General features: G+C 44.8%; 1 protein-coding gene across 1 annotated transcript in view; it reads left to right on the top strand.

Moving 5' to 3' along the window:
• The first annotated feature begins 1,222 nt into the window (after positions 1-1,222).
• lmnb1 (lamin B1) overlaps positions 1,223-24,602 on the top strand; it is a 37,237-nt gene continuing 13,857 nt past the window's right edge. The window contains exons 1-3 of the mRNA XM_078396267.1: positions 1,223-1,790; positions 21,113-21,269; positions 21,964-22,089. Of these exons, the coding sequence (XP_078252393.1) occupies positions 1,432-1,790; positions 21,113-21,269; positions 21,964-22,089 (642 nt within the window). The 5' untranslated portion in view covers positions 1,223-1,431. The remainder of the gene's footprint in view (positions 1,791-21,112; positions 21,270-21,963; positions 22,090-24,602) is intronic.

Below are 24,602 nucleotides of genomic sequence, written 5' to 3'. Positions count from 1 at the left end.
GGTGGAAGAGTGCAGGTCCAGGTCGGGTACAAGGGATATGAAAAAAAGGGTTGTTTTGTGTTATCCAAAATTTGAGAATTTAATGTCCATACAGTCAGCTTGTAAACTACCCAAGATTAATCACTTGGGTTCTAGAAAAGTAAGAGAAATTATCGGAATGGCATTGAACTAAAACATGGAAGTACAAAGAGAACTGGCTCCATCAGTTTCTAGAGCAAGCGTTCAGGTGCAACAAGCAGTTAGGAAGATCAACACCACATCGACTTTTATTGCCAGAATCTGAATGCATGAGCACTTTTCTACTTCTGATGAAAGATTATCAAGCTGGTTGTCTCTTGCTTACAGATGCTGCATGCTCTGCTGGGTATTTTTGACTAATTTTGTTTTTAATGCGGATTTAATATATTCCATTGCGTTGCTCACAAATATTTTTTTGTGAGAAATAAATTCATCTATGCTAAACCAAAGTATGTTTAAAAAAATAATAATGGTAACAACCAGAAACTTCGTTGATCCTCTCTCACTGATTGAAGAGATCAGATATTCTGCGCAACCTGTTTCCAATCGCATCGGTTTGTTTTTGGATTTCGAACTTTCTTTGTGCTGGTGCGCTTTTGTGGAAAGAAATAAAATATTTGCTAGTTGGGGGCATTTTAACCCGTCTAATCGATGGCGTTAAACAATTCACAAGACGAAGAAAAAAAATAAAATTATATTCGCCGAACAAAATAAATACAGATTGAAAACTCCCGAAATGTAATCTTGCATATTTTTTGGAAACATTTGAACTAACCTATCAAACTTTCTATCCCCAGCGAATGTTATCTATTATCTCATCCTGCAGGGAGAAGGGCGGTGTTTAATATCTGCAGAGAATAGTTTAAACGCCTCAGCACCAACGAAGCTACGGAGTAAACTCGAACAAGCCTTCGCTGACCCACAAATAAGATTCATTCAAAGGAAAACAAAACTGCTCCGAGACATTCCTCACTGTGTAACTCCTAACTTCCGATGGATGCACATTGGTTCAGTTTATTTTTAAATCGAAGGGGGGGAAAAAAACTAGCAGACGATTTGCAGAGTTAAAAAAAAACCCTTTGAAACTTTGCGACCTCTGGCAATGTCGGGAGGAGTCCTTCGCTCAGTCTCGCGGTACAATTGGGCCCTTTGCGGTCACGTTGTGGAGCTCCGACGCGAAAGCGAGGAGCCATTTTAACAGTGGATTTGTGGTGGATGCGGGGACGAGGCGTGGGCACAGACAGACAGACAGACAGGGAGGAAGGAAGGAGCAGGTGCTGCTGCTTCTCCTTGGTTTGATTTCCCTCCCTCGGAATAACTTTGTTGCAGATTCTCCCCCCCCCCCCCCCGGGTCGTTGATAATTAGCTTTCTCACTTTTCTCCCCCTCCCCGAGGAAGAGTGGAGGCAATTCCATGGCGATGGCCACCCCCAAGACCCAGCAGCGGACGGGCGGCAGGAGCGCGGCTAGCACTCCGCTCAGCCCGACCCGCATCTCCCGGCTGCAGGAGAAGGAGGAACTGAGCCACCTCAATGACCGGCTGGCTGTCTACATCGACAAAGTGCGCTCGCTGGAGACGGAGAACAGCGCCCTGCAGCTGCGGATCTCCGAGAAGGAGGACGTGACCAGCCGGGAGCTGAGTGGTATCAGGAGCCTTTACGAGAATGAGCTGGCGGACGCCCGCAAATCACTGGACGAGACGGCCAAGGATCGTGCCCGGCTGCAGATCGAACTGGGAAAGCTCCGCGGCGACCACGACAGCCTGTTACAAAAGTAAGTGCCGGCGCCATTCACAACGCTGCCGGTTTCATTTTTTAATTCCAACTCACAATTTACAGGCGATGAAAACGTGCCTGGTTTCAGACCTGACGCCTTGCCAAGCCTTTGCGCGTCCAGTTTACAAGGGTGGGTGAGCTAAGCGCGAAAATATTTCGGCAAACGGTGTTTACATTGACATGAGAAATTTAGAAATTGTTCACAAATTTGAGACCCACTTTAACGACGGGGTGAAATTGCTTACAAGTTGACCGAGACCTTCTAAAAACAACCTTAAATATGCCAAATATTGGAATAGTTTATTTTGCAAGAAAACGGGGATAGTGAGTCTCACAATTGTGAGCAGTGGGTTTGATTTACTTACGTTTTGCTCGCTCGCATTAGCAAGTCCAACAGTAACAATTTTTGGCCACAGTCCATGCTCTCCTTGAGATTAAATGTACCATTAAAGGAGGGAACTTGTGATTTGAATTCGTGACACTGGCTGCCCGTGGGGCTTGAACTGTTAATTAAGGCTGAGCTCAGTGACTTGATCACGATGGCATCCTTACTTGTTGGAATCCTTGTTTTTGATTAAGTCTTGTTGTATTTAATTGGCACAGATTGAATGGATCCATTTGGCAGTTAAGTTGCTGCACAACGCGGGCAAAAGGCGGGCATTGCTCTCGAGTTCCGGGGAGAGGGCGGGAAAGAACCTCTGAAATCTCAGCCTTTTTTACAAACGTCTCGCCTTACTGCGAGCTGTAAATTTCCGCTCCCCGTGAGCGATGAAAGGGAGTGCAATGTGCGATAGACGTGCCCGGGAGATCGGATGGAATCTGGGATGGATGGGCAATGGCCATCTGTCGCGTGGTAGCGGCCGCCGTGCAGACAAAGAGCCGCTGTGCAATTAGCCGGGGACTCTGCAAAACACCAGGCAAGCCAATTCAGGCGATGCTGCTCGTTACCATTAGTCCGAAGTTAGTGGGGACGTCTCTGAAATATTCTGCACAACGACAGTGTTGCACGCAGGGTTACCATGTAAGGCTCGAGAAGAGACTGCAGATGTTGGATTTTTTTTTGCAAAAAATAAACAAATGCCGGAGGAACTTTATCTGATTAAGGGTCCCGAACCGAAACGTATCCTATCCATGTTCTCCAGAGATGCTGCCTGACTCGCCGAGCACTCACCCAGCACTTTTTGTGTCCGTTTTTGCTGGAGGAACTCTGCGGGTTAGGCAGCGACCGTGGAGGGAAAAGGCGGTTCGGATCGGAACGCTTATTCGGACTGAGGGTGCCGATCGCGAACGTCGTCTGTTCATTTCCATCCACAGATTTTCCCTGAGTTCCTCCAATAGTTTATTTTGTGTTCGGTTTGCCATGCAAAACCTTCCTCTTTGCTGTACGCTGGCGGTCAGGGCAACCACAAGAGCCATTAAACAGCAATGAAAGTTCTGACGACTCAGCAGCTGTTTGTGTGGTTTGCATAGTTTTGCCTATACTGTATAGCTGAAACTTCTCCTTAAGAGACCACCATTGTACGTCAAGCAATTGCTATAATTTGATTTTACCACCTTGTAATAACTGGGACAAAATATACATCTGGAAGCTAGGTGGAGAGTTTGCTTTCAGTCAGCGACTTTTCCCACCTTTCCTCTAAGCCCTGGTACCGGTTTAGCAGCTCGCAAATGGCCACTTTACTATTCCACAAAACTGGAGGGGGAATATGTCAACCTCGCTCCCAATGCTCCACTACAGATGAAGTTCTGTTGGTTCACATTTGTATATTCCTAGATCTTTCCCTTGTCCATGTCCATGTATAGCTGCATTTACTTTATAATATGTAAAACAACAGTTAAAGTATATATCAAAGTTGACTCATCTCTGCCCTTGCTATGCTTTGCACAAAATTAGCTGCTCCTCTTACCACCCTGCCCTTTTGGTTTGCTGTCCTCTGCAGATTTGACTGGTTTGCATGTGACCATATTCAGCATGGCAATGCTTGTATTCAGCCAGAAGATAAGCTTAGGTGAGGATGTAATGAAGAATGTAAAGTTAATGCTATTACTTAACATTTTGATATGACAAAATGTTTTTAACTGCAAGTCATTTAGTTTATATAGAGTTTCAACTGGCAGTAAGCTTAATAAGGTGCCTTTCCTGTTGTTGATGTTAACTTTAGGGTAATGCAGTATCTTCCATACAATATTAGAAGCTCTTATTCCTCTGGGATTTTAAAATGTAACCTTGAATTATTGCTTTTGCTTTTTAACAAATACATTAGGAGCACGATTTGAAATTCCAGTAGTACCAAAATCTTTGTGAAAATTTTGAATGTTTGGCAGTGCTTCATGGTTTTTGTTGTCAATCAGCTTAAACCATTCAAAAATACACATCACCTGGAATGCTGCTAGTAATTCAGAGGTGGTAATCATTTGCATCACCACCTTCAAGCTTAGTTTTTCTAGGTTCTTGAGATACATATTATTAAGCTGTCCCCTCGGTCATTGAAATTGAATGGCTTAGTATCCCTTTAACTAATTTCTCATTGTATGCTCTTAGTATTTTGTTCCTTCCAAATCGTCAACAACACAATCACAATGGCTCAATATCTAAATTCCTACGAAAAAAATTAAGAGCATACAGATGCTGCAAATAAGAGATGGATGTTGGGAGTCTTCTATCTATCTTTGGATAGTAGTCTTGAGGTAAGTGACTGGCCCTTCAGGGCTGAATTCTTTATCGTAGTGTTGTAAATCTTTGGGATTCTTTAATCTGGAGTTGTGGCTGCCTTGACTAGAGTTGGCTCATGGTTGGAATCAGTAGCTTTGGGATGGAATGCATTTACCAAAGATACTGGGCAGAAATGAATAGAGCCCCCACAAATTTATTGGAGATTTTATTAAATGATGACAGAGCCAACACAAGGGGCTGTACAACCCACTGTGTTTTGACAGTCAGAACTAAGAAAATCTAATTCAAAATTTTGATTTCAATAAAGTTCCGCAATGTGGGGAGGGAAGTTAACTTAAATCATGTAACTTAAATAAATTATTTGCATGAACCGTGGACATCACTGGCAAGGCCAGCAATAATTGAGCTGTGCTCCATGTTCACTTGATGTGCTGGAGAATTGCTTGCCGCCTGCCTACTTAAAATGGTGTTGCAGAGCTGTAGAGCAAAGTAATTCCATGGTTTTGACACAGCAACTACAGCAGAATAATGATATTTCCAAGTTAGTATGGTGAGATTTAGAGCAAATCTTGCAGGTAGTGGTGATATTTTCTTGCAGCTGTTGGCCTTTGGTGGCAGGTCACATGTTGAAGGCATGACTTGAGTTGAGCTGCAACCTCAGCTGTTGCTGCTTATCCAAAGTATGGGACACTTGGACAAGGTTTTAATTCAAATTGGAATTTGTCTTGTAACATCTGTAATATTAAACCACATTTAAGATAGTAGGGCTCCTTTATCTTGAATCCATCAGATGTTCATTACCAAAGCAGCTGCAACACTAGAAAACCAACTGCTTTATTTGACAGATGTTTGAATAATGTCTGCTTTATCTAAGGAAGTGTTTCGGCTGAAGCAATTGTGCTTGCAGCCCTATTCAAACATCAGTTGTTGTCTAAAATATTCCATGCAAATTGTGGGAATCATTTTACATGAGCAAATTTTCATCATTGACTAGATTACATAATACTCGAAATAAGCTTGTGTGTTTTAGTATCCTCATGTTACTGTTTGTTCACCGGTAACTTGTTAAGTTATTTTTTTAAATAACAGTCGTTGAAGTTTATCAACTAAGTACATGTTAGTTTTGCTATACCTTGTGATTCCATAACGTGAATTGGATATAACACAAGTGATGACTTGGGAAACGCTATTTACATTATGTGGACTAAATTGTTTATAACACAATTTTGGGGACTAGAGATTGATTTCAAAGTTACTTTGGAAATTGACAAGCATTTTTTAAATGCTGCTTTGTATTTAAACAGCATAGAGAAGAAAGGGGCCTGTTTCCAAAACTTCCCCCACAGTAATTAGACACTTCATTTCCTTAAGGGCTGCTTCTTTACACAGGTGGCTACTGAAATTGACAAGCTATTGCTTCTATTGACACTTGTGCAATGATTATGCTATGAAACAATGTAACTTACAGCCTTTAGTAGCTTTAACGCAACAATGAAAAACCTTTGATATTGTGGGAAAAACTTTGCAGAAAAAATAACTTTGTTGCGAGTCTGAAACTCTGTAGTCCCTTGCCTCATTGACGCAATTGTCTTTACAAGTGTCTCTTTTTTCTGTAACATGAAAATTCTTAGGAACACAATTATCACATTATGGGCGAACTACCTGTACAGGCACTCCCTGACCTACGTAAGTCAGATTTTATGTAAGTCGGAATCGCTATCCCCACCCACTGCTCAAAATAATTAACGAAGAACATTAGCTGTCTCAGGAGTGTCCGCTGCATCCGTGGAACATTCTGCGATGCCTGGCCTTCTGGGTAAGCACCGCCGCCATTGCTGGCTTGTTTCCAATGTGAACTTGAGTGATTGTACAGTGTTGTAGAAATTACAAACTGCCTTGATTGCTCTAGGGATTGAGTACAGAATTATTTATGTAAGTGCAAGTTTATGTAAGTCACCTTTTAAGTCGGGGAGTATCTTTTTGGGAAAAGGAGTGAGAAGGAAACCAATTTGGTCTTGGGGCTTTCTGAACTTTGACTACTTGTGTCTGGTTTTGTAGATTTTTACCACCAGGTCCATTTTGTGTGGGAACAACAACTTCTGGCAACTAGATTGGCACTTAAATTGTAACATGCAGATCATCATGGCAGATGACCCTGCTTTTCTAGAAGATATGCAAAAATAGTATCTCTCCCACCATTTACAGTGCAAAATCTTAAGTGTGTACATGAGCTGGTGTTACAAAAATAGGAATGGTGCAAAAAAATAAAAAAATGCTGAAGGAACTCGGGTCAGACAGCATCTCTGGAGGGAAATGGACAGATGATGTTTTGCTTCAGGACCCTTCTTTATACTCGAAGGTCTGACCCAAAAAGTTGTTTGTCTATTTCCCTCCACAGATGCTGCCTAACCCCTGATTCCTCCAGCAATTTGTTTTGTTTTGCTCAAGATTCCAGCATCTGAGTTATTGTCTCCATTATAAGACAGGAACTGCTTAAGGAATGCTGCATTGGGTGCAATTTGTATTGTATTCTACACATGAATTCTGTTGGATCCACGTGGCTTGAAAAGCAGGGAAATTTATTCTGGTGTTTAAAAAAAAAAGACAGTGTTGGGAGTAACTCAGCAGGTCAGGCAACATTTCTGGAGAATGTGAACAGGTGACATTTTGGGTCAGGCCCCTTCTGCAGACTGATTTGTTCTGCGTATGTTCTTTCAATCAAACTTTACTAGCTATTTCAACATCATGTTTCTGAGACCTTGCTGCTTGAAAAAAGGTGCCACAGTTGTGTCATTTCAGGAAAGTTATTTTCATTGCAGTTGAAATGGAAAGGTTTCTGCTTGTACCATGAGCATATAGTAGCAGTATTGTGGTGGCCAGGCCTTCTTAAATCCAGGCTGTTGCGTGAAATTGTTGCTTGTGTAAATCTGTTTTTGATATAGATTGACTGACCTGACCATCTGCAGCTGAGAGGGATCATACAGGTAAAATGAACTCTGCTTCAAGCTATCAAAGATTCCACACTTGTGGATGCCCATAAGTTGGAGCTGCTTTTAAATGCCTCTAATGCTCAGAGACTATTCAATAGATTAAAACATTATAAAAGTAGGGGGAAAACTGTTTAATTAAAAGAATAATTGGTATTAAGGTTGAGGTTTATTATTGTCGTGTACTATTTTGCATGCTATCCAAAGAGAACAGGCATACAATACATAAAGATAATTAAGTTAAACTCAACACAATAGATGAAGTGCAAGATAAAGTGCAGAATGTAGTTCTCGGCATCAGTTCCAGAGGCAATTTAATAACAATCAAATTATTTGATTTGTGCCAAATAAACCATTTAACATAATTTGGATTGTCTCTGAGGACTGTGGGCCAAGCTGTTCTCTACTGGCCAACTCTATTTTCCAGTGGCAGGTATTGAATAAATATTGAATGAAGAAATAAGTATATCCTGCTATCGTGTACCAAATCTATGATGAGTGCAGTAATGGATCAAGGTTATAAAATTCCTGTAGTCTGACTTCCACAATTGGCCAAAGAGGAGTCTTGACTCCAAAAGTCACCTATTCCCTATCTCCAGAGATGCTGCCTGTCCCGCTGAGTTACTCCAGCATTTTGTGTCTATCCACAATTGACCACTTGTGAGGAGATTAGAGATCTGCTGAACTAGAAGCAGCAGGGAGCCAGGTTTCCCGATAGAACCACTCACTGCGGGTCAGCTCAGTCTGAGCCATTATATCTTGTCAGTGGCCTCTCTTCTGCAAACATTCCTAATGTTTAGATTCTGTGAACTAAATCACCAGCATTTTTTCTCTTGGAATTTCAAAACTACAGATGCTGAAAATCTGAATTAAAATGCCAGAAATTCTCAGCCAGTAAGGCAGCATCAGTAGGTAAAATAATAATAATTTCTTCCACCATCCGAGACTACAAGCAGTTCTCCTGGATGTTGCAGGAATTTACTTGCATTTCTTCCGATTTAGGGACCCATTTCGCAAGTACGAATTTCATTGTTCTCTGGTATATATGAAAATAAAACATTCTTGACTCTCATGACTCTTGATCTGCATTTACTGTGCGGAATGTGGTCTCGGTTATGTTGGAGAAACCAATCCTAATTGGGTGGCCACAATGTGAGCTCTTCAGTTCAATCTGCAGGAGCAACTCCAATCCCAGGACCATTTCTTGCTCCATTAGAACAGTCTGGCCTGCCAGGCAAGGTCTCCAGCTCTTTGCTTTGCAATTTGTTTTCTCAATTTCTAAATGCCCTTGTTTCACAACTTTTGTTCAGATTCTCTCTTTCACCACACCCATTGCTTGGATGACTAATTTAAAATTTATCCCCATTGTAAACTTGGTATCACCTAGTCTCATCCATCCCTGCCCACCCTGTTTGTAACTTTGTTTTCTCTTTCCAAATATGATTAAGAGTCTTTGACTCAATGTTAACTGGTCCAGATGCTGCCTAATGTGAGCATTTCTACAATTTTGTTTTTGTTTGCATTCACAGCATGAATGAATATTGTAATTATTCTATTGTTTCCCATTTTAACATGTGCTTTTAGTTTAAAATGCACTCCTTTAAAAACATTGCTTGCATTCCATTGCACATGTTGTAATGTTGGAGCCTAATTACACTCGCTGAGAGTCAATTCATAACAAGTTGTGCAAAGATCATGAGGTTATGTTCAAGTGTCTTGTGTTTTCTGATCTTTTTTTTAGATATGATGACGAAAAATCAATTCGGTGTCCATATATGGGTTTTGAGCTTTGCCTAAGTTAAATGTAAATATGAGCTGATTTAGGTAATATCCAGTGTTGCAAGGACAATTTGAGATTGAAGTGGTGGTGTGGGGGTTCTTGAAGAGCATTAAGGTGGAAAAATCCCCAGGGCCTGATGCGATCCACCCCAGGTTAATGAGAGGTATGTTTCTGAAACAGTGAGCCTTGATGAAGACCTTTGTCTCTTTAATCACGTACGAGGTCCTAAAGAATTGGAGTGTAGCTAATGTTGTTCCTTTATGAAAGGGAGATAATCCAGGGATATAGAGGCCAGAGAACCTCACTTCAATGGCATGGAAGCTTTTTTGAAGTTTTTCGAGATAGGGTTTATTCCCATTTGTAAGAGAAGGGCAAATTAGGGACATTCAGCATGGCTTTATTTGTGGCAGGTTGTGTCTTACTAACTTGATTGAGGTTTTGAAGAGGTGATCAATGTGGGTAGGGTGGTGGATGTTGTCTACATGGATTTTGGTATGGCATTTGATAAAATCCCCCATGTAAACTGATCCAGAAGACTGCACAGTCATATGGATTGAGAACTGGCTTACTGATGGAAGAAAGAGTGTTATGATGGATGGACAATATTCAGACTGGAGGTCTGTGACCAGTGAAGATCTGCAGGGATCTGTTCAGGGATCTGTTTGTGGTGTATGTCAATGACTTTGTAAATATAGACAGGTTGGTAAGTTTGCAGATTGCTGGCATCATTGACTGTTAAGGAAGGCTGGGACATAGATCATATATAGAAATGGCCTGAAAAATAGCAGATGGAGTTTAATCTGAGCACTGGTGTGGTGTTACACTTTAGGAAGACTAATGTAAGAGAAACATGTACAATTAATGGCAAGACCATTAATAGCATTTATGTACAGAGGGATCTTGGGGTCCAAATCCATAACTCCCTGAAAGTGGGAACACAGGCAGTAAAGAAGGCATATTATATGCTCGCTTTATTTGGTTGGAATATTGAATGTAAGAGTCAGAAAATCTTGATGCAGCTTGTAAGGGGTTTCTGCGCCGAGCTTTCGCCCGACATAAGGTCCCCGTGCCTTGCTCTGATCCCTTGACCAGGCCGCGCACACTGGTTCCCCGTGAGTGGCTCGACCCACTCACCTCCTACGGTTCTAGACACTGGACTTAGATGCAGGAGCGTTTATAGTGCAGAAAAATTCAACCAGACCAGATTTGAAGACCAGGGTTTAAACGGAAAAGGCTTTTTATTGAGCGCTTGGAACTATTGTTCATGAATACTTATACACATTTCTATCAGACATATGCATAACTACACGAATACTTAGACACAGTTCTAAACGACATATGCATAACTACACGAATACTTATACACAGTTCTATTAGACATATTCTTGACTGTAAGATGGGGAACATACGACACATCGCAAACTTGACCAACACATATTCATTTACACACCCACGTTTATTCAAACCACCCTCCCCTCTACACTAAAACTATGTCCAGGATGTGCAGGATCGGGGTGCATGCTCACCATGGGGCTATTACTGGGGTTACTGGCTGTTCGTGCTGCTTCTCCGCTGCTTTCCGTGAGGGTCGTGCTTGTCCCCTGAGTTTCTTCCTTCCGTTTCTTGCGTTCCTGGCCAGTCGTTGCGAGCGTTGCTGTCCCTGCTGCGAGCGCGTCTTTCTTGCCTGTCTTTTCGTCTTCCTCCTGGCTTGCGTTCCTTGCAGGTTTTCTTGCAGTATTCCTTCTTGAGTTTAAAACCCAAAAGTCGTGGCCAGTTATACTATTCTGACCCGTCCTATCTCCCGCCAGATCTCGGGATCTCTTTGTTTAAAAGATATGTATTGAGTTTTCCCTTTGATCTGCGCTTATGTTCGGGGGTACCGGGGATGGCCAGACGGTGTTAATTGGTATTTCGTTGCGAGGTGATGGGTTTAACTGGTTTCCCATCACCTACCAGGTAGTTTTCTATGGGCTATTGTGCCCCCTTAACGAGATTAACTGTGTAGGTTGGCTTGGGGCATTGTGGGTATGCTGATGTCAGCGCCCCAGTGTCTGGACTTCGACCTGGTTTCGCAGGTTTCTGCATGGCCAATACCCATCCATTGTTTTGGCTGTGGCTTTGCAGAAACCTAGAGACTGGGCTGTAAGGTTTTTGCTTTTGTGGCTGGTCACGAGGTCCTGCGGCCATCTTGGGACCCACGGATTGTGGCATCCCTTGGTAAACTGACCGCAGCCTTTCTCCGCTATCAGCCCCAGTCTCCCGTTTAAAATATCCAAACTGCAGCTCTTTGGTTAGGTGTTGCTTGCAGAATGAGGGAAAACTTCTCAAATCTTAGTCCCTCCTGTTGATTTGCATAACCCCAGCTTATCGAATCAATTAAATAATGTGGTTGAGCAATGTTTTCCCGATTCTCCACATCCAGACCCCTGAGGTTTTAACTAAACTAGTGTTCCATTGCGAACGTACAGTCCCCATCTTCTAGGCTGACTTTTTTACTGCCGTGTCCCGGGCAGAACTATATTACAAGTATTTACATTTTCATGTTAGACATATACACCTACACCTTGTCCCAGGCCGATGCCTCCGCCATCCTCCTACTGGTGTCAGCTTTAATGTAGGACATGAAAACAACACAACAGCAAAACGATACATTTTGTACATTCCTTCAACACAATCATTCTTTATACAATTTTGAAAACGGACAATGCAAAACACAGTTCACTCGGTGCGGAGGGGGCCCGTCCTTCTAGCAGCTCGCGGCTGGGTCCTGCTCGCCCACCCGCACGTAACGGTCTCTCCATTCTCCTTGATATACTTGGTTATTGAGGTGCTGCCCTCTTTTACATTTTACACATAATAAATATAATACTATCCCTGCTTGTACCACAACTAATGCGTGTGACGCTATCCTAAGCCAAGACGGGACCTTGATATTGGTGAACAGGTCCCACCATGGTGGAATCACAATGTCCAATATTTCGGACCCTATCTCTACTGTCTTTTGCTCCAGGGTGTAAAAGTGCCTTTGTGATACGGCGACTGCTTTTAACAGGGTTGTGAGATGTTCGGGGAGAGGGGGAATGGCGTACCCGAAATGTGCTACAAATCGCTGCAGGTCGGTGAAGTTCTCCTGTACAGTTAGGTGAACCGTGGAGGGTTAAGGAATGGGGACAATTCGCTGCTGTGCCACTTGAACCTCTGCCCCGGGTTTAAAAACAGAAGCTGCTGTCTCTTACCGGACACGAACCGTGCTGTCCGTGTCGATATTACTGCGCTGCAGTGGTAACACAATAGGTACCACCCCCTATGTATGCCACCTGTGGGGGCACATGGCTTTGTGCCATTGCTTCCATGGTACAATTCATAGGCTTCGCGCCAGCAGTCCTGAACCCGCACTGTTGTTCCGAAAGGGCATTCAAGTGCTGAGGACACAATATGATATGTGCTGCCCGGCTCCGACACCCCGAGAAGTCAGTACCCGTCATCGACTGCTCCCAGCGGATGACGTACGGTGGGACCGCTGCGTAGTGAATATGGGCTCCCCCCCTGAATGACTCCAATGTTCTCCACCCTGTACACTGGTGCGGGCCTTGTCGTCTTGCCCAACACTGGCATCCGCACCACTATTCCCATGACTATGTGGTTTTAGGGCACTCACCCTCCTGTGCTACTGCCAGCGGAACTGTGGGAGGTGTTGTGTGTGGTCGTGTGATGAGTTCAGTGGCGTTTACCGGGAAAGGGGGACCCCACAAGCCCGCGAGCTAACATCCCACCTCATCCCCTTACCGTCATCCTGCCACTGTCTCTGGAAAAATATGCTGTTGCCCGTGGGGCAACGATACCTCGAACCCCACATACACATATAAATCCCCTCATCCGGTTCCCACCATTTGTCCCAACACACACTCAACTGTTCATTAGTCCCAGAAATAGTCCTGTGAGTGTTGTTGTTAAGTCTCTCCCACTCAACAGTGGAGTTGGCCATTGTCCGGCTTGTTTTCCTCAGCCACCACCGCCTGCTTGTGGGGACCTTCCCCGTGCATACCAGGCAGATCCTTTTTCCAACGGTGGCGCTGATCTTTTGGGCGATGATCTTGACTCTCGGGCACAATAACGAAGTGTCCCGATAAGCAAAGCCTGAGGCGCTGGAATACTCTGAAGAGTTCGATCCCAGCCACCCCGGCCACCGGCTTTCATGAAAGTGAACTGCGGTCTCTTCCGCTTCTCTCCTTCCAGTCCCATCGGTCGCGATGGGAGCCGTGTCCCTGGAGCAGCCGTAGACGATGATGTCCTTGGTGCGGCCCCGATAGGCCCACCCTCATCCGATCGCCGTGGCAATGATTCACCATACGAGTGCCTCCTTCCACTCCAGAAAACAGATAAAATATGGTATAGCCAGCCTCTTGGGGAGCGCTTGGCTTTGTTAATGCCTCTGCGGGCGGGTCTCTTGACCCCCAGCCTGCACCCCACACCTGCATCCTGGACGCATCAACTTTATCTAAACTCTAAACTATCCCCACAAACTTATCTAAATTACTTATCCGTATCTAAATTACTTATCCGTATCTAAATTACTTATCCGTATCTAAATTACTTATCCTTATCTAAAATACTTGTCCTTATCTATTCTAAAATATAATACTTATTCATATTACTTATAAACTTATCCTTATCTATTCTAAAATATAATACAGCGCCGCCTTCCCCGGGCGGCTCAGCTAATCCCTGTCAGGGCTGCAGCGGGTCGTCTCCTGTGGCTGCACCACGCTGTCTCCCACCTTTGATCCTCCGCAGCCTGTCGCTGCCTGTCGGGGGCTAAACCTCCTCTGAAACGCTAGCTCCCTCCTCCTCACTTGGCTCCCGTACCTCGGGGCATGATTGACCTCTGGCCAAAACTTTCTAGGTTGGGGTTCCCTACTAGACCTATGGAGAGTCACCTTAGGCACTGCCCCCTGGACAGCCTGGCTGAGGACCGGTTCCTGCCGTGCCGCAGCTCGGGTACCCCCCGCAGCTGCCGATCCTGGCCCCTCCTCATCCAGCTCTGCCCCCTTGGTGCTGGGTATACCTGCGGCATCCGGCCTCACCCTGCCTGTACCTACAGGTGGTGAGCCTTCGCCCGTTACCCCCGCCTTCCTGGTGCTTGAGTCGGGGACGTTACTGTCGTCCCCCTCCGACTCCTCTTCCTCCGTAATGGGATCCAGCCCCTGGTCGAGCTGATCAGGCTCTTCCTCATCTGAATCCCACCCCAAAACGCGAGACTCTCCATTCCTGGAGAATGTCCTCCCCCCTCACGCAGGCAACCTTGCCTGTCTGCGTGACCTGCCTCATCCTTGGCTGTGAGTCCCCACTCACAGGGCTGGCCCCTGTGGTTGACCCCTGTGCTCCAGGCTTATAACTACCTACCCTACCACAATCGTGTTTGTGGGTCGCAAACGCGTTCAGGTTGTTTCCCACACATTCTTGCAGTTCGGCCGGGACCTCCGCCACCATGCGCTCGAGGTCGTAACCCTCGGGCGGCTTCATGGTGCACAGAGTCCCTTTCCCCTCTTTTCCCCTAATCCCCTTCCCACCCCCTTCTGTCCACTTCATCAGGATACACTCCCATGTGGTATGGAGTGCTCCCAAGTGAATGGACAGCGGGATGGAACGCGCGCCAGCCTGTTCCTTCCCTGTGAACCCCGCCAGTGCGAAAGGGACCCCTGTGGACAGGGGAAGAGTCAAAGGGCTCCTCTGTGTGGACAGATAATTGCCCCTTTGCCTCTCCACTACCATCTCCACAAGCGGCCTCTTCCAAGCATCGTAGCGGAGAGGACACAGATAGGCGGGCTGTGCGGGCTGATGTCATTGGGGAATGTCCAGTGCCCCCCCCGCACCCGGGGAGCCGGTAGCAACTGCCACCTTCCCCTGTGCGGCCATGAGGGACCGCATTACCTCGATCATTGTTTCAATAATCTCGGGCTTAACTGGGACATCGGCGCGCAGGGTGGTGCCAACCCTATCTTCCTTGGTGTGGACCCTGCAATCCTTCCGCCAGTGTCCCACCTTACCACACCTAAAACACTTGGACTGTGCGGTAGGGTTACCCTCCTGTCGCCACTCCTTTTGGACCGGTGCAGTAGCCTCCGCCACGTTCACCTTCCCTGTTACGAGTCGGGTAGACGTACTCCGGGTGTTCCTATACCCTACCGTGAGACGGTCCAAAACCGCCTCCTCTGTACTATTTGTGGGATCAAACCAGGCTTTCGCCTGCTCCCTGACGGCCGCCAGGCTGTTTGATACCAAACATCGGAGCCACTGGGCTCTCCCATTCCCGACCAGGACATCCCGCGCGGGGACGTGCGGGCAACTGCTCTGGTATACTGACCACAGTCGCGCCGCAAAAACCCTTGGGGGTTCTCCCTCCATCTGGAGGGTCTTCCCCAATCGGGCAAATGGACCCTCATCGCCCATCCCCAAGACTTCCAGGACCTCGTCGCGTAGGAGGTCGTAGGTCCTGGTCCCTCTTGCATTGGAGGATCGAGCTGTCCAGGGAGAACAGCAACATTTTTGCCCGTTCTCCCTCGTTGCAACCGTTGATTGCAGCGGTTTGCTCGACCTCCCTAAAATGCAGCGAAGGGTCCCCTGATTCGGACAATTTCATTACATGCCCGATCATGGCTCTTAACTGCTGGGAGCTGTGAATGGGTCCGGCGTCCCCACGATCTCGCTTTGAATGGGTCCGGCGTCCCCATTCAGCGCGGTGGGTCTCCGTCTGGTTTCCAGGACCAGGCACATGGGCGCCGGTGCCGAGTCCTCGACCGGGACCCCTCCCCTACACTACCCCTTTCCCAGGATGCCTCGTAGCTAGGGGAATTGTGGAGTCTGGGGGCCGAAGCCACCACGGTCTTTCTGGGGACCGGAACCGGGACCTTCGCAACCGCCAGCGACTGGCTCGCTGGGGGGTTCATTAGATAGACCAGCCCACTTGCTTTATTTAAAGCACTCCACAGACCCTCTATCTCCTGCAGGCAGGCCCCGTGGTCGGCCCCTTCCGACCTGTCCTCCAAAACCATTTTGTAGGCTGCCCTAACCCCCTTGAGGTTCTCTTCCTGGTTCTCCAGCTGGCGGCTCAGGGAAGCGCACTGCTCCCTGAGCTTGCCTTTACTGTGCATGGCCTCAGTGATCTGGCACTCCATCAGCTCTACCCTGGCCTTGTGGCGGTTGGTCACGACCCGACGCTCCTTGTTTAAAGAGTCCAGAGCCTCAATCAATTGGTTCCCACCCGCAGCCTTCTCCTCTACCTCCTCCTGAAGGTCTCTGATCTGGGCTGCCTGTGCCACAACCACGCGGTCCAAAAGCTGGACCTGCTTTTTATAGCAGGTCAGCCAGACCGCCTTTTCTACAGATTTCTTGTGGGCTTTACTGGCCGTCCACCAGATCGCTGCATCCAGTGGGCGCTTGTCCTCTAACAAACCACACATCCATTGTTTGGTGATATTCACCTTGCTAAAAACATAGTCCGCAATGCGCTCGTCCATTACTTCCCTAGTTTTAAAATCCTTTTCTGGTACACTATCGTCCTGCTGCCAGTGTCCCTTCGTGGTCGCCATTATCTGTAAGGGGTTTTCTGCGCTGAGCTTTTGCCCGACCTAAGGTCCCCGTGCCTTGCTCTGATCCCTTGACCAGGCCGCGCACACTGGTTCCCCGTGAGTGGTTCGACCCACTCACCCCCTACGGTTCTAGACACTGGACTTAGATACAGGAGCGTTTATAGTGCAGAAAAATTCAACCAGACCAGATTTGAAGACCAGGGTTTAAATGGAAAAGGCTTTTATTGAGCGCTTGGGACTATTGACCATGAATACTTATACACATTTCTATCAGACATATGCATAACTACACGAATACTTAGACACAGTTCTAAACGACATATACATAACTACACGAATACTTATACACAGTTCTGTTAGACATATTCTTGACTGTAAGATGGGGAACGTACGACACATCGCAAACTTGACCAACACATATTCATTTACACACCCACGTTTATTCAAACCACCCTCCCCTCTACACTAAAACTATGTCCAGGATGTGCAGGATCGCGGTGCATGCTCACCATGGGGCTATTACTGGGGTTACTGGCTGTTTGTGCTGCTTCTCCGCTGCTTTACATGAGGGTCGTGCTTGTCCCCTGAGTTTCTTCCTTCCGTTTCTTGCGTTCCTGGCCAGTCGTTGCGAGCGTTGCTGTCCCTGCTGCGAGCGCGTCTTTCTTGCCTGTCTTTTCGTCTTCCTCCTGGCTTGCGTTCCTTGCAGGTTTTCTTGCAGTATTCCTTCTTGAGTTTAAAACCCAAAAGTCGTGGCCAGTTATACTATTCTGACCCGTCCTATCTCCCGCCAGATCTCGGGATCTCTTTGTTTAAAAGATATGTATTGAGTTTTCCTTTTGATCTGCGCTTATGTCCGGGGGTACCGGGGATGGCCAGACGGTGTTAATTGGTATTTCGTTGCGAGGTGATGGGTTTAACTGGTTTCCCATCACCTACCAGGTAGTTTTCTATGGGCTATTGTGCCCTCTTAACGAGATTAACTGTGTAGGTCGGCTTGGGGCATTGTGGGTATGCTGATGTCAGCGCCCCAGTGTCTGGACTTCGACCTGGTTTCGCAGGTTTCTGCATGGCCAATACCCATCCATTGTTCTGGCCGTGGCTTTGCAGAAACCTAGAGACTGGGCTGTAAGGTTTTTGCTTTTGTGGCTGGTCACGAGGTCCTGCGGCCATCTTAGGACCCACGGATTGTGACATCCCTTGGTAAACTGACCGCAGCCTTTCTCCGCTATCAGCCCCAGTCTCCCGTTTAAAATGTCCAAACTGCAGCTCTTTGGTTAGGTGTTGCTTGCAGAATGAGGGAAAACTTCTCAAATCTTACAAGCTGTATAGGACTTTGGTTAAGCTACATTTGGTACATTGCATGTAGTTCTGGTTGTCCCATTCCAGGAAGATAATGGAGGCTATCGGAAGGTTATAGAGAAGTTTTAATTCCGAAGAAAGGTCTCGACCCAAATTGTCACCTATTCCTTTTCTCTAGAGATACTGTCTGAGCCGTTGAGTTACTCTGGTTTTTTGTGTCTATCTTCAGTTAAAATTAGCATCTGCGCTTCCTTCCTACACAACTCTTCCTTTCCCTGGATTGTGACTACCACCACACATCAATTCACATGTATCACTGTCATCTCAAGAAGTCAACTTTACCTCCACTTCTGTCTATTTTGGCTAATAAACGTTGCATTTTTTTCAGATAGGAGACGAATGGCCTTTTTAACTTGTTTTATTATCACCCCATTGATTGACATTTCTATCTTCCAGCTCATCTTGCATCATTCTTTCCCTGGTTATCCAAGTTTTTTGGCAGAAATTCTAATCATGAAAAATAATTGTAACAATGGTGCTTTTTAGTTGAAGCATTTGTTTGGAATGACTGTTGATTAGACCTGTTAAACAGGCTTCAGAACTGGTAAAGCCAGAAGTAACAAACGTTTTCAATGCATTCAAGAGCGAACTAGATAGAGCTCTTAAAGATAGCGGAGTCAGGGGGTATGGGGAGCAGGCAGGAACGGGGTACTGATTGAGAATGATCAGCCATGATCACATTGAATGGTGGTGCTGGCTCGAAGGGCCGAATGGCCTACTCTGCACCTATTGTCTATTGTTTTTTAGGAGTGTTTGTTTGTTTTCACACATTATGTAGGATTTGCATCCTTTCCAACTCCCATTACTTTCCTACATGTTTTCAAACCCTCTGGGATTTGCATTGAGAAATAACTTTACATTGAAGACACAAGGAGCTGTAGATATGGGAATCTTTAGCAAAACACAAATTGCCAGAGAACCTCAGCAATTCTGGTGGCATCTCCAAACCCCATTCTCCTGACTTCTCTCCATAACCTCTGACACGCCAGATGTTTCCTGACTTGCTGAGTTTCTCCAGCACTTTGTGTTTTTTTGCTAAAGTTTACATAGAAGCGATACAAACCATGTCAAGGGCATAATTACCCTGGTAATTATTACAACTCGGTACCTGGATGTAGTGTTCCCATCCCGCCAATCCTCCATGATTGGCAAAAAAAGCAGTGTATTCCTTTAAAAGTACAATTTTAAAAAAAAGTCATTTTGGGGTGAAAGTTGATCTTTGCTACTTTTGTTTGGGAAGTCACATGGCATGCAAAGTTTCGTATAAAAATAAACTACTAGAAGAACTCAGCAGGTCAAACAGCATCTGGAGTGGTAAAAGGGAAAGTTGATGTTTTGGATTGAGACGCTGCATCTGGATTGCGGGTGAAAGAGGAAACACAGCCAATTTATAAGAGGTGCTGGAGAGGAATGGATGGAACCAGGTGTTGGGCAGAAGGAGACAGAGGAGTTGGGGTGTGGAAGGAATGCAAAAAGCTGAACCCGGCAAGAGAACCTGGGAGGACTAGTTGGAGTGGGAAAGGAATGTAGGATGTGAGTTATATGAAAGAAGAAAATTCATTGTTCATACCATTGGCTTGTATGCCAAGTAAATGTTGTTCTTTAAGTTTTTCTTATAGCCTCACTATGGCAGTGGAGAAGACGGAGGACAGACTGGTTGGTTTTGGAAATGGAGTTGAAATTAGATGCCACCAGAAGCACAAACTGGGTGGTATGGACAGAATGCAGGTGCTCTGCAAAACTGTCACTTAGGCTAGATTTGGTCTCACTGATGTAGAAAAAGGCACAGCATGAGCGCCAAGTGCAATAGACCAGTTGGAGATGCTGCACTTTAATGACTTTTTTTCCCCTCGGTCTTTTGCCAAACCAAAATCCCCTTCACCTGTATCCACCTATCACCTGCCAAACTTTGTCCTGCCCCAGCCGACTTCCAACTTTCAGAAGTCATCATACAGTGTGGAAACAGGCCTTTTGGCTCAACGTGCCCACAAATTGATAAGTTCTGCAGAAGATAAAGATTTGGGAAGAGTGTTGTCGTATTTCTGGACCAAAATCTTTTCTAAGGAGCTACTAAAGTAGCTGGGGCCCATGCAAGTTCCTGTGGATATTCTATTGATCTGTAGAAAGTGGGAGGAATTGAAGAAGTTGAGGATAACAAGAAGTTCTGCCAGGTGGAAGAGATTATTAATGGTGGGGAATTGGTTGTGTCTTTGTTCCAGAAAGAAGTGGAGGGTCCCAAGACTTTACTGCGTATGGAGATTGGATGCCCATGGTAAAGATGAGATGGCTGGGACCTGGAAATTGGAATTTATCAAACTGGTCTAGGCCTCAGCCTCCTTGATCTCCCCTCCATTTCTACTTTCCACAGGGACTATTTTCTCTAACTCACTGGTTAGCTCAACCCTTCCTATCCACATCCTCCTGCCATCTCTTCACTGTAGGAAGTGCAACATTGGTCCCTTCACCTCCTTCCTTTTCTCACCACCATCAAGGGATCTAAGCAGCAATTCAAGTGCCCATTCTTGGTACTATTATATTGACATGAAATTTAAGTTGCTTTCACTTTGCTGATTGTGTTGGAGTTGGACAGTCAATGAAGGATTATAAAGGATGTGAATTGGAGTTGCATTGGTTTCCTTAAATTGTTTACTTTCACTTTTTGACAAGGGGGAAAAGTGCATATTGAACCAAGTGAGATTTTTGATTCTCAGTGCCACGAATAAAACTTTTTGGAATCTTGCACTGTCCAGTTAATGCTTAATTTTTACCTTTTTAATTGAGATATCACCTTATTTGTTCAAAATGTGGAATCATCTTTATACCTAGGTGTTATAGCAGTCAATGTACAATTGGCGAGACGCTAACTTGTTTTCCCAAGTACAGGTTTGAGCTTTTGGTTTACTGCGTGACTTTTTTTTGTTATTGCATCAGTTATACCAAGAAAGAATCTGATCTACGTGCATCCCAGAACCATGTTAAGGATCTTCAAAATGCACTTCATGCCAAGGAAGCTAGCCTCGCAACTACACTGGGTGGAAAAGAGGCCCTCGAAGAAGAAATTGACGATTTGCAGGCACGCCTTTCAAAGGTAACTTAAAAAAAGAGCAGATAATTTTTTTTAGATTTCACTACACTTGTAGTCAAACTTTTGTTTGTATTATGGTCACTTGAATTTCTTACCCATCCGATGGTATCCTATATTCAGTGTTATATTTTGAAAGTTACATCCTTAATTTCACTCTTCTTTGGATGTAAAGTACCAACCAAAAAGATTAGTGTTTTTCTTTTTTTAATGTGAGATCATTTATTTTGGTTCTCCTGTCATCTTTATCCAAACTTTTGTCTTTTGAGTTATTTGATATAGAACAAACATACAAGTTTGAAGACTATGCTCCCTTTAATTTGTATATATCACAGTTAACTCTCCAAAATGCATGGGCTGAATTAAAGATTGCAATAATTTCAAATGAGTTTTCAAATTTGACACTTGCTGTGATGAATTTATTGAGTTCAATTGTATGTGTCTCAGAAGCTCTTAATGTGATGTTTTGCCCCTTTGGGGGCATACAAAACTGATTACTTGAACTGTTAAACATTTTCCATGGGATTTCTAAATTTGCAGAAAATTTGGGTTTCGGTCAGGATAGTCAAAACCTTGCTATGGAAAGAATTGATGGCCAAATGATCTTGTTAGAAGGGAATATGAATTTTGAAAAAATGTTTGAAATAAAAGCTAGTCATTTTGCTTTTTTATAATTTGAAATTTTAAATCTTTCCCGCAGCTAGAAGTTTCTTTAACATCTGTGAAGAAGCAACTTGAAGATGAAACACTCTTGCGAGTTGACCTTGAGAACCGTTGTCAGAGCTTTACAGAAGAACTCGAGTTCAGAAGGAATATACATCAGGAGGTAAGAAAAATTCCATTGCATGAAAGGTGCATTTTATTGGATTTGCCATTTTTCAAATTTATAGCAATTATTTTAATTGAGAGAGGCTGAAAAAAAAGAGAGATGCTGGAAGAAGAGTTCAGTACCAGTGCTACCAAGCCCTTTTTATACAGAAGGCACTCTGGGTGGGGGATTTTATTGTCCATCACTAAAATCAGCTTGGGAACACAATGACTGAGCAAATGGCCAAGTCTTGAAGGACATTGCTGACAGGCTGGGTTTATGGTAGGAACCAGTATAAGGGTTAAATTTACAATGTCTCCTGCACAATAAACATACTTGATATCTGCCTCGCTATCTTCCAGGTACAGATGGATGCTTCTGTCCATGTTAGCATGTAGAAGTGACTTTTGTTGGGGGAACCCTTCACTGTGTTGTGTGGTGCTAGAAATATGTCAAATGTGATGCATTCAGAGCAGATCTGACAAATCAAATATATATGGGGCCATCAGGAAAGGAGAAAGGTAAATAGTCTGTAATATCATGGCCCACAAACTCTCATTCCACATTGCAATCAAGGCAAAGAGTCAGCCCTGGTTTGTTGAAGAGTTCAGAAGAGTATGATTGGTCTACCAATGGAAAAATTATGAGATGTCAGTGCAGAGAAGCTGCAGCTCAAACTCTGTTCATGCTGAACAACATGCAGCAGACAGAGCTTGGATTCAACGATTAAAGCAGATGACAACTTTGCAGACCTGGTAGGTATAGGTGTGGATCGCGATAAACAATTATTTCAAACAGCTAATGAAAGGAGATGGTTCTAAAAATATTCCTATCCTCGATGAAGGTGCAGTCCAGCTTGTCTGCTGAAAATGAGACACAAGCATTCGTATCCATGTAGCCAGATACAGCTCGGCTATCTGTAGCAGCCCCCAATCACATGCCAGACTTCAGGCAATTCTATTCATGCCATGTGATTTTAAAATTGGCTCTAGGCACTAGATGCAGCAAAGGCTCTGAGACCATATCCCAAGTGTATTACCAAAAACTATATTCCAGTACTGGCTGTGCCTCCGCCCAAGCTGTTCCGTGTAAGATTAGTGACCGACAATGTGTAAAATTGCCCAGTTGTCGTGTTCACAAAATGGAGGAAAAATCCAATCCAGCTAATTATCACACAAACAGTTAAAGCAATGGGATGATGCTATCAAGCAACACTTTGCCATCAATAATCTCCTGAATGATCATTTGGATTTGATGGAGCCATTTGCCTCCAGAGCACATTGCAGTCTTGGCCAAAACATGCATCGGAGCTAAATTCTAGAAATTAAGCTGGGAATGACTGCCCTTAATGTCAGGGCAGCATTTGACTGAATTTGGCTTCAAGGAATCCAGGGAAAACTGCATTTAGTGGGTTTCAACAGGCAAACACTCCAGTGGTTTGAGTCGCCTTGTACAGAGTGAAATGGTTACAGTTGCTGGGTGTTAATCATCCCAACCCAGGACACATTCCTGACTCCACATTCACGAGAAGTGGGGATGCTTACTGCTGATAATATTCAATTTAATTTGCAACTCCTTAAATGCTTGCAAACAACATGCCCAAGTTAACACTTTGCGCACAGGAGGCAGGGTGGGAAGAAATGCAGTTTAGATAATTGTAGGAGTCAGTAGGTTTATTAAAGACGTCAGTCAATTGTCTATTTCCTGTGATTGAGAGGATGTGACTAAGAAAGGTGAGGGTGGGGTCAGAAATGGTCCAAATGAATTTGAGTGCAGAATAGAAATTGGCGATGAAGTTAATGAAGTCTTGTGTTCCAATGATGTTACATGGAAACAGGTTCAAAGATCTGACTAGTAGAACAGAAATAGGCTCACTGGTCTGTTTAGTTACAAATCAGTTTTATTGGCAAGGGAGAACAAAAACAATACTTGGTATGCACAGGGTCCGGTTTACAGCAGCATACCTCTCTCTCTGCCTTCGTCCGCGGTGCTGATCGCGACTCAACATGTCGGTGAACCCCTCTCGTACATAAACTTGAACTAACATATCTTGGCGCCTGCCTTTATAAGTCCTGGCCAATAGCGCTGCTCCCAAATTCAAACTATAACCAATGGCAGGGGACTGCATCCCAGCAAGCCACCCTCCCCCCCGGGGAACAAAGCGCTATCAGCCGCAGAACTGGCACGTAAAGCAATACACAGCGCGGTCGGTTTGGCGTGTAAAGGTTTAAACAGAGCGCTGTCGGCTTAGCGCATGGGAATTTAAACAAAGAGCTACCGGCCACAGTGCTATGGGCTTTAAACATAGCGCAATGGCCACAGTGCTATGGGTCACTGTTCGGGCAAAATTCACGTCTAACAAATGAGTATTGTGTGTAGTTTTGATCAGGAAAGATGATGTTAAGCTGGAAAGGGTGCAAAGAAGATTTTGAAGTTGCCAGGACTCGGCCTGAGCTATAGTGAGATATTGTGCAGACTAGGAATTTCCTCCTCGAAGTACAAGAGAATGTGGGGTGATTTTATAGAGGTGT

Source organism: Rhinoraja longicauda, chromosome 3, assembly GCF_053455715.1.
Source record: "Rhinoraja longicauda isolate Sanriku21f chromosome 3, sRhiLon1.1, whole genome shotgun sequence".
NCBI classification, from domain to species: domain Eukaryota; kingdom Metazoa; phylum Chordata; class Chondrichthyes; order Rajiformes; family Arhynchobatidae; genus Rhinoraja; species Rhinoraja longicauda.
Note: the sequence above shows the minus strand (reverse complement) of the source record. Positions and strands in the feature narration are given on the sequence as shown.